This window comes from Adiantum capillus-veneris, chromosome 23 (genome assembly GCF_014529385.1).
Source record: "Adiantum capillus-veneris isolate H3 chromosome 23, ASM1452938v2, whole genome shotgun sequence".
Lineage (NCBI taxonomy): Eukaryota > Viridiplantae > Streptophyta > Polypodiopsida > Polypodiales > Pteridaceae > Adiantum > Adiantum capillus-veneris.
Genome location: NC_140953.1, coordinates 48,813,328 through 48,831,014, shown reverse-complemented (window position 1 = coordinate 48,831,014; position 17,687 = coordinate 48,813,328). Strand labels below are relative to the sequence as shown.

At 40.6% G+C, this 17,687-nt stretch overlaps 1 protein-coding gene across 6 annotated transcripts in view; it reads right to left on the bottom strand.

Annotated features, from left to right (window-relative positions):
• Positions 1-10,463: 10,463 nt before the first annotated feature.
• The window catches only part of LOC147427753 (uncharacterized), a 159,536-nt gene continuing 152,312 nt past the window's right edge, over positions 10,464-17,687 (bottom strand). For 2 of the 6 annotated variants that reach the window (XM_086497598.1, XM_086497600.1), the window contains 2 exons: positions 11,746-12,201; positions 10,475-11,626 (listed from right to left, as the gene is read on the bottom strand). In XM_086497598.1, coding sequence (XP_086353724.1) covers positions 11,086-11,626; positions 11,746-12,201 — 997 coding nt within the window. In that variant the 3' untranslated portion in view covers positions 10,475-11,085. Of the gene's footprint in view, positions 11,627-11,745; positions 12,202-17,687 lie in introns of those variants that run through there. The other 4 variants (XM_086497601.1, XM_086497599.1, XM_086497603.1 and 1 more) reach the window with 4 other exon arrangements.

Here is a 17,687-nt window from a genome sequence, read left to right as displayed (position 1 = left end):
GAAGAAGAAGAGAAAAAATCTCCCAACCTTTTATCAGATACTAGTAATATACCCCTAGAAAGAGCCGTTTCTAAACTTTTTTGAGAAGTAATCCCTCTTCTACCACCTAGACAAGTCAAATTAGATGCTATTCGACTCGAGCACAAGCTCTGGGATTATGAAATTTTCAACCACCATGCACCATTTACCATTCCTTCTCTGGGTTTTCTTTGTAGCATTCCCATGGATATTGTCGAACAATGTAAAACCCTGGCCCTACATTCCAAGCATCTCTTATCACATGATTTTCTCTTTGAGCTAAAGCAGATCAAACTATCTGATGTGGACGGTAAAAAAAATGTCCCAATTCTTCAATTGTTGCTCGTACCAAAGGACTTTCCCTTATGGATAGAGCAAAAGATCAAAAACAATATCTAAGGAAATGTTGAAACTCTTATAGACTCTTTCTCAAATGCCAATGCAAAAGGGTTGATCTAAATTCAAGTTGTGCTTCTTCAATCATTTGGTTTGACCAATTTTTGTGGTACGTGTTTCAGAATCTACCAAGGTTCTTTCAATTTTCATCAAGGCCAACACAAATATATGCGTTTATAGCTTGGGTATCCTCATTTCCTACAGAATTAAGGCATGCGCAGTAATCATTTATTATCAGTTTCATGAACACATGCTAGAAGTAGCCAAAGGACTTGTCCTGTATACACCAGGGACTCAACTTCTTCAAAATCTACACAAGACACCAGTATCAAACACAATCGAAACCTTACTCAAACCCCCAAACGGTAAGGAGCAGTTGAAGAAGATTACACACACACCAAGCAGTATGGCGTCTACATGTAAGAAACCAAGGCATTTTAGAGGATCTGAAGACTACGGAGATACTCCTAAGGCACTTGAATACTCAAATTTTGAAGACCAAGTATGCTCACTTATTATAAAGAATAATGGTTTGCTACATTGAGCGCAATGCTAAGACACATGGGAGATTTATTCACATTTTGTTTTGTAACAAATTTATGGACTTTATCGACCCTAAAGTATTTTTTCAAACTATGTTAAATGATTTTCACTTTAACAAAATCTTGTCTAAAATACGTGTGTGTTTTGGCCGGAAATATACAAAGAACCTCAATCATACTGTTTACAAACCAAATTTGGTTTTTGCTGAAAAGTTGATGAATTACAAGGATGTGGATGCTTAACTCATAAACGGTTTTCCAATTTTCTGGTAGACTTTGAACCCTTCAAAAAACATGTTATCACCACAGACCCTAGCATAGCCAGACATAAATTATTTAAAGAATTTATCAAGAAAGGATTAAATCACATCCCTTTAGTGCCTATTAATCCTATCTCAGTAATAAAAGAACTTGGCAAAGCCTGGAAATCTTTGTGTACCTTGTTAGGGTGTGAGGACAGTAAAGCACATCACAATTACACCCCAATGTTCCATTAATGAGACCTTTTTCCTAAAATTTCCTTTTTACAGACAAAACGAAACCCCTTGGTATAAAAACACGAACTTGATGAATGAAATTCAATATGTTTTGCAATACTTATTTATCTGTGGATTAGATAAATAAGCACAAATCTCCGGTTTTTATATGTAAAAAACTCATTCGACTAGCAACACGAAGAAGATTGGATTCTCCTGAATTCTGACTGCTCCCCTCAAATGAAGAAGAAATCTGTCAAGCCATAGGTTCTTATACTCAAGAAATTGGGCTGGAAACACTGACGGATTACTCTCTCCCATATCTTATGGGAAATTTTAAATTCACAAAATGGAATTTGGATGGACCAATTATGCACACAAATGTATTTTCACTCCTACTATTACTTTGAATACTAAATTATTCAAGGGTTTATTGCACAGATTTATTGAATACACCAAAATCATACATAAAAAATTACACACTTTTTTTGGGACATGGACCAATGGGTATTGGATGATCAATAATCAATATGATTTCTTGATTAATCTACCAAAACAAATCACAAACATTCACTCATTTGACATAACGTCTTGTTATGAGGCTATTCCTCATAAAGGCACACATGGGCTACTTGAGGTACTTTCCAACATTGTTAAACTCATTAAAACTATGGGATATCATGGTTTTAAAAGACACCACAAATAGATCGTGCTTACAAAAAGGAAAAGCGAGGTGGTTTGTACGTTTGAGTATTTGCATAATAATAATGAGTTTGTGCTTGACAATTGTTTTACAAAATTAGGGAGGCACATAAATCGCCACTGATGTTTTCATCACACACACATACACATACATACACACATTATATGACATACATGCCATTGGCATACCAACTCGGAAAACAACTAGCATTCGTAAGAACACTTTTTAAAGCAAAAAATATCACAATTAAGAGAAAAATAGACACTTTGCTAATGTTTTACCTTGGAACATGCAACTACATCACTAGGAGATGAATGATGGAAGAAACAAGAAAGAGAAGTAGGCTCCTTGCACATCCCAACAGATGGTTTTTTTACTTTTAATGCCATTTGGGTCTTTGTAATAATTTCCAGAGTAACAATAGCTTTGCTTTTTTGAAATTCATCAAAGGATGTACCAAAAAACGTTTTGAATAAAATCCCCAAAATTTTCAAGGATAATATAGGTATTGTCTTTCTATATTGGTGATAAGTGATATGGCAAGTGGGTATTCTAAGCAGTATCTGGGTGGTGGTTGATACTTTCCCAAATAAGAAACAATGCACACATGGTCTATTAATTGCAACGCATACTTCGTATGGTTATGAATAAGACTTGCGTAGAGGTGAAACGCAAGTAGAAACCTTGCTCTGTAGCATATGCACACACAAAATCTCTGCTCTGTAGTGTGTGCGCGCGCGCGCGCGCACACACACACACACACACACACACACACACACACACACACACACACACACACACACACACACACACACACACACACACACACACACACACACACACACACACACACACACAGTGTTAGCGATAAGCATTCACCACCTCTTGGGATACAGTATGCCTGTACACACACCTTCTCAAATAACGCAAGGGTCCATGAGTTCTTGGTGAACTTCCAACTACGAGCAAACAAGCATACAATGGATTTGTGCTCTACCTTTTGACATACCACATAAGGTAAAATCTACGATTTTTTCTCAGAATGGAATGATGCATAGTTTGGAGAGTACACACCCACTTACGCATACACACAATCATATGCATGATCATTAAAAAAATATTTATATCATGTATAGCGCGACTATTAAAATCCCACAATATTGTTGTGCATGTATATAGACGGATAAGAACGGATAGCATGTAGCGGATATACTTTCATTCACACACAGATTTGCATGCATCAAGCCGTCTCTGTACTAGATCTATTGTTGTAATGACGTAAAAGATTAGTTAGGCAGTAGAATATAAACATGCATACTTATAAACCGGTTTTTGAAAACGTATGGCAGTGTTGCACACACAAGCATACACATACACAGAGGCATACACACAAAGATATGCACAACACATGAAGAAGGATCTCAAACGGGTAACACAGTAGCGTAGACACACATACATGCAATCATATGCATAATTTATCATTAACATAATGGTTAAGAGGGTTAAAGCATAGTAATAATACCAATAAAAAAAGTATCAATTGGAAGTCTGTGTAGTGACAAAGTTACAGAGTATTGGGTAATAAGCATGATAACAAGTACACAAATGATGACAACAAATCCGGTTCAGGTACTGGCATACATGTGTTTTGAATGCGTACATAAGCTGTCTATATGCGCTAATCAAGCACTTAAATCGATAAAAAAAGGATTTTTTTGTTACGATTTGTGATAATTGGTAAGCATGAATATTGGTAAAGATATAGCTTCTTGGTTAAGACACCCTCCTGTGAGGGTAAAGGATTCAATAATTACTTCTGTTTTTTTAGAAAAAAAGAGTGATGTTACAAACGAAATGCTGCAAAAATTTTCACAATTTAGGAAGTATTTCTATAATGTGGAAAAATAATCACAAGTAAGTAGCACTTTGGTTGTTTTTCAAAAAAATAATAAACACTTGGATGTATATACCATAGCAGTAAACATTTGGTATACTCATAAAAGGATATATTGGTATACTCACAAATACTTATAAAGTGGGGCAAAAGATAAGGCTCTAACATAGGATATTAACCAAATGTTTCCAACACTCTTTGGTAAACACGGTTACAGACAGACGGTTCGAATGAGCATCACCCGGATGCATTTAAGTTACAACCGATTCGGGACAAGCTTATCGCTGCACGTAGGAAGCCAATGAAAACCAAGCCAATAGCAATTAGGGACCTTATCTCCAAACCATGTAAACCCATCAAACTGTTTAGAGACCAAAATAGACTCTACTTACATAAACAAGCTAAAAAAAACATAAACTACACTTATAAGTATAGCTGGGTTATGGGATGTGACAACGATAACAAGCAGTGGGGTTTTCTTGGATACCTGTCACCCATTTAGTACGAATTAGTTCTAATTAATTGTACTGGTGGTTGGTTAGCAAGGTAAAGATCCTCGCTCTCATCTGATAGGAGTTCTGGCTAACACTCCTACTCTGTCATGTATCAAAGTATCTTCTAATGGATTGATTATGTATCAAGAAATTCTTCAATTTTTTTTTAAAATTGTTCCGCACACAATATGTGTTCCAACAGTATTTAAGTCTCTAAGTATATGATTTTGAATGGTGGGATTTTAAATTCCAACACACACAAATTTTCCCACGATACCTTTGGTTGGGTATCCATCATATACTGAGAAAACTTAGTACTGGTATGAAAATAATTCAATCACTAATGTTATGCTTATTATTTTTATGGTCATTCATTCAGGCTTTCTCAATTCCATCCCTCACCTATTTGGGGTATGGAGTAGAAAAAGACATCCCTATTCCACGGATTGGTACCCAATGTATAATTTCTTGTTTCAAAGGGGTAGAATTCCACATAAAACTGCTTGATTTTGAGAAACAAGCTATAGTCACCCACTCTATCTCAGTTTTGAACACAGCATCTGTCAATGAATGGCTCTCTTTGCTTATTCTAGGAAAGACAAGGAAAAGCTTCTAGAGGCAATTAGTGCCTTCCTAGCCAAATTACCCAGTATTGATGCACAAGATAGTTCGGATCTTGATTTTTATTTCACTTCTTTATCCAATATTGTGGAAAAGTTATATTTCATCAATAACCTCCCTGCAATCCCTATGGAAATGAAGCATCCTGAAAGGGTTATTAATCCTCTTCTAGATCTAGACCTTCTTGAAGAAGAAGAGAAAAAAGCTCTCAACCTTTTATCAGATACTAGTAATATACCCCTAGAAAGAGCCGTTTCTAAACTTTTTTGAGAAGTAATCCCTCTTCTACCACCTAGACAAGTCAAATTAGATGCTATTCGACTCGAGCACAAGCTCTGGGATTATGAAATTTTCAACCACCATGCACCATTTACCATTCCTTCTCTGGGTTTTCTTTGTAGCATTCCCATGGATATTGTCGAACAATGTAAAACCCTGGCCCTACATTCCAAGCATCTCTTATCACATGATGTTCTCTTTGAGCTAAAGCAGATCAAACTATCTGATGTGGACGGTAAAAAAAATGTCCCAATTCTTCAATTGTTGCTTGTACCAAAGGACTTTCCCTTATGAATAGAGAAAAAGATCAAAAACAGTATCTAAGGAAATGTTGAAACTCTTATAGACTCTTCCTCAAATGCCAATACAAAAGGGTGGATCTAAATTCAAGTTGTGCTTCTTCAATCATTTGGTTCAACCAATTTTTGTGGTACGTGTTTCAGAATCTACCAAGGTTCTTTCAATTTTCATCAAGGCCAAGAAAAATATATGCGTTTATAGCTTGGATAGCCTCATTTCCTACAGAATTAAGGCATGCAGTAATCGTTTATTATCAATTTCATGAACACATGCTAGGAGCAGCCAAAGGACTTGTCCTGTATACACCAGGGACTCCACTTCTTCAAAAGCTACACAAGTCACCAGTATCAAATACAATCGAAACCTTACTCAAACCCCCAAAATGTAAGCTGAGGAAGATTACACACACACCAAGAAATATGGCGTCTACAAGTAAGAAACCAAGGCAGTTTAGAGGATCTAAAGACTACGGAGATACTCCTAAGGCACTTGAATACTCAAATTCTGAAGACGAGGTACACTCACTTACTATAAAGAATAATGGTTTGTTACATTTTGAGCGCAATGCTAAGACACATGGGAGATTTATTCACATTTTGTTTTGTAACAAATTTATGGACTTTATCGACCCTAAAGTGTTTTTTCAAACTATGATAAATGATTTTCACTTTAACAAAGTCTTGTCTAAAATATGTGTGTGTTTTGGCCGAAAATATACAAAGAACCTCAATCATACTCTTTACAAACCAAATTCGGTTTTCGATAAAGAGTTTGATGAATTAAAAGGATGTGGATGCTTAATTCATAAACGGTTTTCCAATTTTATGGTAGACTTTGAACCCTTCAAAAAACATGTTATCACCACAGACCCTAGCATAGCCAGACATAAATTATTTAAAGAATTTATCAAGAAAGGATTAAATCACATCCCTTTAGTGCCTGTTAATCCTATCTCAGTAATAAAAGAACTTGGCAAAGCTTGAAAATCTTTGTACCGTGTTAGGGTGTGTGGACAGTAAAGCACATCATAATTACATCCAATGTTCCATTTAATGAGACCTTTTCCCTAAAATTTCTTTTTTACATACAAAACGAAACCCCTTGGTATAAAAACACGGACTTGATGAATGAAATTCAATATGTTTTGCAATACTTATTTATCTGTGGATTAGATAAATTAGCACAAACTCCGATTTTTACATGTAAAAAACTCATTCAACTAGCAGCACAAAGAAGATTGGATTCTCCTGAATTCCGACTGTTCCCCTCAAATGAAGAAGAAATCTATCAAGCCATAGGTTCTTATACTCAAGAAATTGGGTTGGAAACACTGACAGATTACTCTCTCCTATATCTTATGGAAAATTTTAAAATTCACAAAATGGAATTTAGATGGATCACTAATGCACACAAATGTATTTTTACTGCTACTACGACTTTGATCACTAAATTACTCGAGGATTTATTGCACCGATTTATTGAATACACCAAATAATACATTAAAAAATACAAACTTTTTTTGGGACACGGACCAATGGATATTGGATGAATACATAAAGAAGATATCTCGTCTTAAAAGTTATGATATAATGAAAACCTTTTTATATTCATGGAGATATATGGATGACTTATTGTTTGCAAATAATCCCTTTATTTCACATTGTCTTAACCACAAAGAACCCTTGTCCCATGAGGACCCCTTTACAATTTATCCATTGGACATTATTGGGATCATGGCCACACACAAGGAAAACGAGGTCACATATTTGAATACATATATCCAAATATGTGAACCATTTGAGGGGGAGTATGTTATATACACCGCTTGGAAAAAAGACAAATTACCATGTCCCAATGTTTCATTTATTCATGCCGTTAGTAATCGGCCAAGAAAGATGGCATATAATATGTGCATATCTTAAGTACTTCCCATATTATACAATTCAGGCCAATGTCGTAGGTAAAGTAGAGCAAGATGCTCTCATTAGACAATGTGTCTAATTCTTCAATAGTAGACTTTGGGGCTTCATTCCATGAGACACCGCACAAGCAACATTTTCAATATTACACCAAAGGTAATTTTGGATATGTATACTTGGGAGATGATGAAGTTTGTGAAATTTTTCGCAAAGGTACAATTTGTGTCAAAACTGCTAATGAAAATCTACGGAAGCTTAAAGATGTTAGACATGTTCCTTCTCTTTAGATCTCTACAGGAAAATTGGACGATGAAGGTCACAACATTGCATTTGGAAGCAAACAATGGAAGATCTCAAAGGAATCTTTGATGGTTGCCAAATGAGAAAAAGTTGGTACACTTTATTTTGTACTATCAGCACACAATCTTCAACTTATGCAACAACTACAAAAGTCTATAGTGCAATGTGGCACTATGGGATTGAGCATATGAGTTCCAAAGGAATTCAAATCTTTCAATTAAAGAGGTTTCTACCATGTTTGAAAGAAGTGAACTTAGAGTTCTCTGAAAATTGTGTTTCCGATAAACAAAAGAGGGTAAATTTTCAAAAATCAAGAAACGAAAGAAAAAAATAAAAAACTTGAATTGCTTCATTTTGATGTTTGGGACCCTGCAAGTACACCATCCCTTGGTGGCTCATTGTACTATGTAACATTCATAGATGATGCGATTAGGAAAACATAGGTTTATGTAATGAAGAATAAATCTGATGTATTTTCTATATTTTAAAGGTGGAAAACCTTTGTGGAGAATGAAGTAGGTACCAAGTTTAAATGGTTTAGATCTGATAATGGAGGCGAATATTGCAGCCAAGCTCTTGAAAGCTTTTGTACTAGCAATGGTATTTGGAGGCAAAGGACAACTCCAAGGACACCTTAAAAAAATGACATTTCGAAAAAGATGAACAAAACAATCATAGAGCGAGCATGAAACATGCGACTATATGCTGGCCTATTGCTTGAGCTAAGGTGGAATCAGTAAGTATCTCTATGTACTTAATCAATCAGTCATCCTCAACGACATTGGATGAGGGAGTTCCAAAAGAGGCATCGATATATAAACTAGTGAATTATGCATTTCTCAAAGTGTTTGGGTGCGAGGCTTTTATGCACATAAATAGAAGCCTAAGATCAAAGCTAGATAGAAAGTCCAAAAAGTATTTCTTCATTGGCTATGACAAAGTTGACTTTGGTATCGCCCTAGGAAATCCTGAAGATGGTAAAATCTTTAAAAGTAGGGATATAATCTTCAACAAACAAAATAAGTACAAAGACTACTTGGAAAAAAAAAATACAAAAGATACAAAGGATGAGTACATAGAGCTTGAGGACCGTGAATGCTCAAGGAATGCAAATGATGACAATGTGTAACAACGTCAACCAAATGAGGAGCTTTAACCCATGCCCTGAAGATCTACGAGAGCAAGTAGACCTCCAAAAAAGTTCATTCCTTCCTTCAACCATCTCTTGGTCTCAGATTTTGGAGAGCCAGAATCATACAAAGAAGCTATGCAACACAAATCAGAAGAATGGATAAAGAGCATGCAAGTGGAGATGGACTCATTACATCGAAACCAAACATGGGAGTTGGTTGAGTTGCCTAAAAATAAACGGGCAATGTAGAACAAATGTGTGTACAAGCTGAAGGAAGGAAGAAGAAGGTGGGAAGAAAAGCTACAACACCAGGCTTATGGTAAAAAGGTTTTCTCAAAAGAGAAAGGTATCGATTTCAATGAAATATTTTCTTTTGTTGTGAGAAGATTCATGGAAAATCCAAGTAAAGAGCACTGGCAAGCTACGAAGTGGATACTTAGGTATCTAGAAGGGACAATAGAAAATGCTTAGTTGTTTGGAAGCATTGATATTTTCTTGCAAGAGTATGCTGATGCAGATATGGCAGGTGACAAAGATACTCCAAGGAGCACTACTAGCTATGTCTTCACGATTGGAGAGGCAATAGTAATTTGGGCTTCAAAGCTATAGGAAAGTGGTTTCACTTTCTACCACAAAAACAAAGTATGTAGCAATAACGGAGGTAAGAAAATAAATTATATGCCTTCACATATTCTTAGAGGAGCTGGGATACAAGCAAGACAATTGTGTATTGTACAATGACAATCAAAACGCCTTTCATCTTGCAAAGAATTTAACCTTTCACTCGAGGACAAATACATCGAGGTGAGATATCACTTCTTACGTACTCTTTTGGAATAGAGACCGCTAAAGCTAAGAAAGATGTGCGCAAGTGAGAATCTTACAGACATGTTTACAAAAGTGGCAAACAAGGAGAAGTTGAGCTTTTGCTCATCTTCAATTGGCATTCAAGGATAAGAAGCCAGGATGAAAAACAGTCACAATTTCGTGTGGAGATCATGGAAATTGTTAAGTATGGAGCTTAGTTCACCCCTTGTAACTTTTAGTATAAAAAACGCACATTCGTATGGCTTCTATTATGAAGAGAAGCCATCATGCGTAAGAAAAAGCACTCGTTAGAAATTAAAAAACTATTCACTTACTCTTCTTGAAAATATACCCGTCACGTATAGATCACTTACTTTTTTTAATATTGACCAATGTGATGACAATGAAGGAGATACACTAGATTAAACCACCCGGTAGTGATGTATTGGTTAACACAGACGGACAAATTATAAGGTGATTCGAACTTGCACATGCTTAGCTTTGTATTTTGAGCATGCCAAGGATTGACTTCTTAGATATGATTGTAAGAGCCTGTTGCAAATGTTTGGATTTCACACAACACATGCCAGCATGTCTAAGATGTGCGACAAAACATCAAATTAGCCACTTAAAGCCAGGGCTTGGAAGTTGCAGAATTTCTTTTGAATGAAGGACTGGCAATTTCTCATAAGCAATTATGATTGCATCTGTTTACAAAACAATGCTATTACATACAAGGCCTGCACCAAATGCAGCCATGAATCAACACTAGCTCCAAAACCTCTCAACCATGCTCAACATCAAGCACTGAAAAATTGTCCTGGAGAACAAGGTCACTCAAAATAATACAATGGTACATGCTGAGCTGATTTCAACTCTAGGGTTTGAACCTTCTAGGAAAAGACTCCAAACGTTGAGGGACAAAATTGACCTTACCACCTTTTCTAAGAAGAATATGTACAGTCCAATGGGATGTTGAATTCTCCACAGGCCTGGTACCCAAAATTCAACTTGAACTTAACAGCGGGGAATACGCCACAAAAGCTCATAAGCTTCACACATGTAAAATCCATGGTGTAATGACTCATATGCTTCCGTGCCAGCTGCAATGAGGCTAAGCCTCACATCCATTGCATAAAGCAGTGGGGTGGATTAGAACACCTGCCGCAAAAAACTATGCTAAACTGCATATTTGCCACTTCAATTAACTGGCATCAATATCAACATCCTTCAATGACCAATCATCAATATCATCCTCAATCTCCAAACCCAAGTATTTGATAGATCTACCAGAACTCCATTGTGGCCCATTTCGTAAGAGTTGTGACTGAGAATGGATGCTGCCATTGTTGCTCATCAGTCTTGCTAGAGGAGAGCCTTCAGTTTCCAACAATGCTGGAGGCATGGCCCACTGAGCCGGATGAGATAAAACTGCACCTTCTCTCTCTTCCACAGGGGAGCTCACCTCCTCAATCACAATGGTTGGAACTCCAATATCACGAAAACTTGGGCTATCAGCCATGTAACTGGAGACGTGCCCAATACCTCGTCGAAACCTGTACATTGAATCAGCCATTGCACGGAAATGACAGTTGCTCCCTTGGTAAACCTGAATAGTTCCCTTTAGCGACGAAGCCGACTCTTTTGCAGCAGCTGTATAATCATGCCATGCATTGAGATAATCGGCAAGCTTATGCCTCTTGTAAGAGGCTTCTGCAGCCCATGAGTGCTCCCTCCTCTTGCCCCTGAATGCAAATCAGCAGAATGACTTGTTAAGCAGGTATCACAGCTAGACAAAATGAAGAGCATCGAATTTTTTCAGAGTATTTATATCAGGCCATTAAATTTATATCAGAATACTTACCTTTCCAAGGTATAATCTTTCCAGGCATGGATGATCCCTCTGACCAAATCAGAATCTTGACCAGTCTGGATAAGTGCCAAACAATCTTGCAGAGCCTTGACCCGCTCCTTACAGGAACTGACATAGGTCTTCCACTGAGGCCAAACTAGTTGCTTCAATTTACAGGAGGCAAAGTGGGCAGCCTCTGCTTCTTTTTCTCTGAATTGGGAGATCCGAAGGGTGCAAGTCTTGCGCCACACATTCAAACTAGACTGGAGAATCATTCTGATCCACTGATGCCTGACCCTTCTAGCACAACCTTCCAGGTTAACCCAAGACATCCAGGACAACCAGATAGACTTCTTTACTTGAAATTTTTGCCTGTCAATGAACATGGAAATGTTCACAGCTTGTTGAAATCTTGCCTGCCATGCTTTGAAAATGGTAGAAAGGGATTCTATTTTTTGCCTTCGTTCTCTGCACAACATGAACAAAACTAAATTAAACAAAGAGCACTAAAAAATGTCATAAATATGTTTCCAATCATTCTTGAGAATAACACCATTTGACAGCACCGGACCTGCCACTCTCGTCCTACAAGAGAACCTCTTTATGACGCCTAAGCTCCAATAAAAAGAGATCAAGGCAACTCTGATCTTCAAAACACATGATCCAATGCAATGGACCACAAAGTGTTAATGAAAAAGGCAGTAGTGCTTCCTTCGGATCTCATAATCAACAGTACAAAGGCATACATAGCGCCATTTTGACCCCACCTATTGATGACGTATAACACACATGAAATGTTCTTGTGATGTACCCTTGTATCTACTGTCTTCAATCTTAAAACGTTGCAAAAGTATGGATCTATACAATAGCACCCTGATGGCACGTGAGGTGTGTATGTCAATAAATGTAGGGCATAAGTTAAACCCGTTTGGAGAGGCGTATAGAAACTGAGTCATTTCATATGTGGTTGTGAGGGCCTGATCGATGTCCATCTGAATGAACTGATTCAGATCTGTGGAGCTAAGATCAATGAAGGGGCAACCACATGTGCATCTGGGCATATCAACACTGGATATTCCCCTCATCAAAGAGTTTCTTGAAGGATGTACGTGCTGAGCGGGGATATCTTCGCAATGACAACTCCCATGTCCTCTGAAAGAAAGTAACTTCTCGGGAGTTGGAATACTGCTTTGGAGCAGCCTCCATCTCTTCCCTCACAATCTTATGCCGTATTCATCGAATCATACGTGCAGTCATAAGCATGAGTGGCCTTTCCAAATATGCCATCCAGTATAATAGTCTTCCTTGGGTTCATTGCATCCCACCGACGGCTCCCTCCTTTTATGGTAGAGACTAGGACCCAAAATCTCTGTACCACGGAGAACAGTCGGTGTAACCAGCATATCAAACAACCCTAGCTTTGGGCATGGCTCTTGGAATTGTATATCTGCACCTATCTCTCACATAGCAGCTATACGACACGTAATATATTTAAATACATGACTTGACGAGTTACATATAGGTTGGATAAGAGTTGGACATGCTCGCTGCTCTGCTATCCCGCCTGCCGCACCCCCCCTCCCTCCAGCTTGCGCCCTCCTGCCCTGCTTCCCCGCGCCGCCCTCGCCCCTTCCCCAGCTCGCGTTATCCATCCCCCGCCCTGCCTTCCTCGCACCCGCCCACTCCCTTTCCCCTCTTTCGCTCCAGCACGTTGCCTGCTGCCCCTGCCCCCCCGAACACCCTTCTTCATTGTGCTGACCTCTGTCGGGTTTGGATTCCCTTCAGCATAAGGGATTGCAGCAGTAAAGGTCGTGCCATCGCCCCGCCCGCCAGCAGTAGCAGACACAGAGGAACTTAGATGAAGCCCCCTCGCCTGACCCCGCAGAGCCCACCATCCGACTTGCTCTGTCGCCAGAAGAACAAGCAAGCCTCACAGCAGAGGTGGAGCGCCTTCAGGCCACCTCTGTCATCTGCAAGATTATTGGTAGCCGTCCCAATCCAGGTACGCAACCTTCTGTAAGCCCACCTTCTAGCAGAGGTAGGGAAGATCATTGACATCCAGCTCCTTGGGCGGGGATACTATCAGATAAGATAGAGTTCAAGACTCTTGAAATGGCGGCCAAGGTCATCTCAATGAGCCTGTTGGCCATCCCAGCAGTCAGAGCTCACTTCCGACAATGGTGCCATGGGTTCGATCTTGCATCGGGTGTTCTTGTAGAGGAGGCAGACTTGCCTATTTTGGCCATCTTCCCCGGCCTGAGGCGGGAGTACTTACCGCTTCTCTCTAAGATTGGTTCTGAGATTGGGATAGTCTTGGAGACCCCGTGCACGACAGCTTCAGTTGCAGCCCAAATGTGGTCCTTATACCTAGGGTGAGCGGGGGATGGTTACGCCAGATGGTGGAGTATTTGGGACTCCCAAACCAGTGCTTCATTTGCAGACAAATGGGCCACTTAGCGAAGGCTTGTCCTCGCAGAAGATCTCGACCCACAACGCATGCTTCCCGCAGCAGATCCTCGCCGCACAGTCAGATCAGCCAGTGTTTGCAGATTCAGCCCGGAAAACGCAGATTGCAGCATTTGTGTTTTCAGCATCTGCGTTTTCAGCGCGTCGTCGTCGCATCGCCGTCGTCATCGACATAGAGTCAGGATTCAGCAGATAAAAGATTTGTAGATTTCAGCCATTAGCATTTTTAGATTTCAGGCCGTCTCGTCGTCGTCGACGTCGTCGGCAAGTCCATTGCATTGTAGAGATTTGTGCAATCAATAGTAGACCGCTCTCGCCATAGAGAGTGGGGCCTTCGCAGGAGGGTTTGACAACATTCTGGTGTCGTATTCTTCTCTCTCTATCTCTCAATCTAAGCACCTTCATTCACAGTGTTTACCACTTTGTTCGTGATCATTTGCACTCTCTCACTAAAGGAACGGAAGGCTCTCCCTTCCGTAAGTAAAAGGAACCTTGAGCACAATTCGGAGCACTCATCTTGAGCAAGGTTCAACATTCACATCCGCTCCACCTTACATTGGTATCAGAGCTTTGGCAGTGTTCTGTATCACTCAAGGAAAGAACCACATAATTTTTTTTTGCTTGTTGCGGTCGCACGTAATTCAAGTCCTCTTGGGCGTGTCGATTCCTAATCGTGTTTTTGAAGAGTGACACGAAACCCACGAAAGAAGGGCTTGGCCAACCTCCCCGTGTTTCTCTTTTCACTCATTGAGAGCGGACCGTGCACTTAGCGGCCGGCCAATCGACGTGAGGTGGGAAAAAGCAACCTTGGTGTGAGCGCAAGGCCGCCAAGGGGTGCGCCCGCGATAAAGAGAAGAGCTCGGGTAAGAGAAGATCCTTCTCTAACACAGATTGCAAGCGAAAGAAGAACCTCAAGACTCAAGATCCTCAAGAACCAAGAACCACAAGAACCCAAGTTCCTCGTGAACTTAAGAACCCAAGACTTTAGTGTATGACCATCCTGAGAAGTCTGAGAGGTACTTTGAGAAGTCTTGTTCTCCTTTGGCTTTCCCTTATTGTGCTTCATCTTCTGTGCGAGAGCAATCGCTACCGCCTTGTTGAGATTTACGGGGTCGAGGACTTCGACATCAAACCTGATATAGTCGTTCAACCCGAACATAAAAGCCTCTTTGCGCTTTGCATCCGATTTGCGTAATTGAGTGCCAAGCTGTAAAACACGGTTAGAGAAAGACATGACTGGAGTACCATTCTGCTTAAGATTGCTTCAATAATCTTCTAATCGCACTAGGTACTGAGGTGGCAAGAACCGCGCCTTGAGCTTGTCTTGGAAGTCGGCCCAACTGAAAGACAAGGGCATGCCTACCTCGGCTTTCTCTATGTGCGCGGCCAATTGCTCCTCTTGCCATGCTTGATACCAATTGATGGCATCACCGACAAGATACATGGCTGCTGTCAAAACTTTGCTATTCTCTGTCTTCTTAGTTGTCGCAAAATAAGCATTAATTTGATGCAACCAAGAATGAATAACACTAGCATCCATCTTACCGTCATACTTACTGAATGTCAACTTCTCGGTGACGGGGTTGTTGGAGTCTGAATCTCAGCTTGCGCCACTTGATGAACCACCAATATCTTTGGCCGGCTCGGCTTTCGAGGTGAGAACCTGTCGGACCAACTCTTGCATGCGTTGGTCTCTCTGAGCCTCACGCTCTAACTCCAAGGCCGCTCGTCTCTCTTCAGCCGCTACTCGTTGGGCTTCGTGTGATTGCTCATGCTCAAGCTCAATAGCTGCCTTTCTTTCTTCGGCCGCCAAGCATGCTTGCTCACGCTCACGCTCAATAGCTGCCTTTCTTTTTGCTTTTCTTTCTTTTTGTTCCTCGGCCGCCAAGCGCGCTTGTTCACGCTTGCGATCCAAGGATGCCTGTCTGTCTTGGCGCTCACGCTCCAAGGTAAGGCGTTGCACTTCTTGTTGTAACATCATGTCTATCATCACTTCTTGTTCATCTGCATTGCATGCACAGTTTTTTAGGAATACTAGAATTTTTCCAGTCACTTTACATGAAATGGATATGTTCATGTTTTTGTGTTGAAAGTGGTTTCAGGAATTTTCATCCTCGGAGATTCTTGAAGAAGGTAGACGCTACTATGTGGTACATCACGTCTTGCTGAATTTTCTTCAGCTCCTGTATCAGCCAGCTAGAGAGGCTGATCAGGAACTTTCTTTGGTCAGAGCGCGACACCCAGTTAGCCCGGGCCAAAGTAGCCTGGCAGGCCATCACCTTACCATGTTCTCATAGAGGGGGTTAGGGATCATAGACCCAGAACAACAGAGCAGAGCTCTTCTTGGGAAGTTTGTTGTCAGAGGACTGCTTCCAAGGGAGGAGCCCCGGCAAGAATTGTTGCTTCACCAGCTTCGAGGTCGTGTCCCTCATCAGGAGGCCCTTGGAGGCCTTCCATCATGTGGCAAAGGGCCCAACCCGCACTCTTGGCGACTGGCTTTAGTTTTCAGGTTTGCCATAGGAGGAGGCACAGAGCATCCATCTACGAGGCATGAGAGGGGTGCAAAGCATGTGCCACGACATTGCAAATGCTTTACCAGTTGAGTGGCTCACCCCTCTAGAGGCAGCAGCTCCCAAATGGATGGGGGCCTTTACGCGACTGGAGGTCCTCATCGTAGTTTGTGCTTGCTCGGAGTCCGTACCCCCCATGTTCTTTGAGATCTAGGGAGAGGGTCGCCTACATAGAGTCTCAGTAGAGGCTCCATAGGTTGCAAAGTGTTGTTTTCAAAGCATGTGCCACAACATTGCAAATGCTTTACCAACTGAGTGGCTCACCCCTCTAGAGGCAACAACTCCCAGATGGATGGGGGCCTTTACGCGACTGAAGGTCCTCATCGTAGTTTGTGCTTGCTCGGAGTCCGCACCCCCCATGTTCTTTGAGATCCAGGGAGAGGGTCGCCTACATAGAGTCTCAGTAGAGGCTCCATACGTTGAAAAGTGCTGTTTTCAGAGGATACGAGTAGTGAGAATCTGTGGGAGGACTTGTGTCACTGATCCTGACCCAACAGATCTTGAGACACGCCACTGGCGGCTTTGGGCTTGGGTGAGCTATCCTCTAGCACGAGTGCAGTGGGACCCTGAAGAGTGATTTTGGAGAGACCTCTTCTCTTCAACCGATCACCTTGAGATCCCCTTCTTTCAGTACATGCTTCGACTAGGGCGACACAAACTGGAATATTTTTGGGTGATGACCTCACTCTAACACAAGTAGCACACATGCAAGAGCTGATGCCAGAGATCAAGCTAGCAAGGGATCAAGGAAAAAATGCTTTCTACACGGGAGGTAGAGTAGTGGTTTTGGAAAGATGCACCGCATGCCGGTGCGAGAACTAAGGGACCAACCTTAAAATGGCACCATGGAATTGTAAAGGATCAATGAAGATAGATTTAGGTGCATTTGAGGATAGCTTAAGGGGAAGAGACATTATT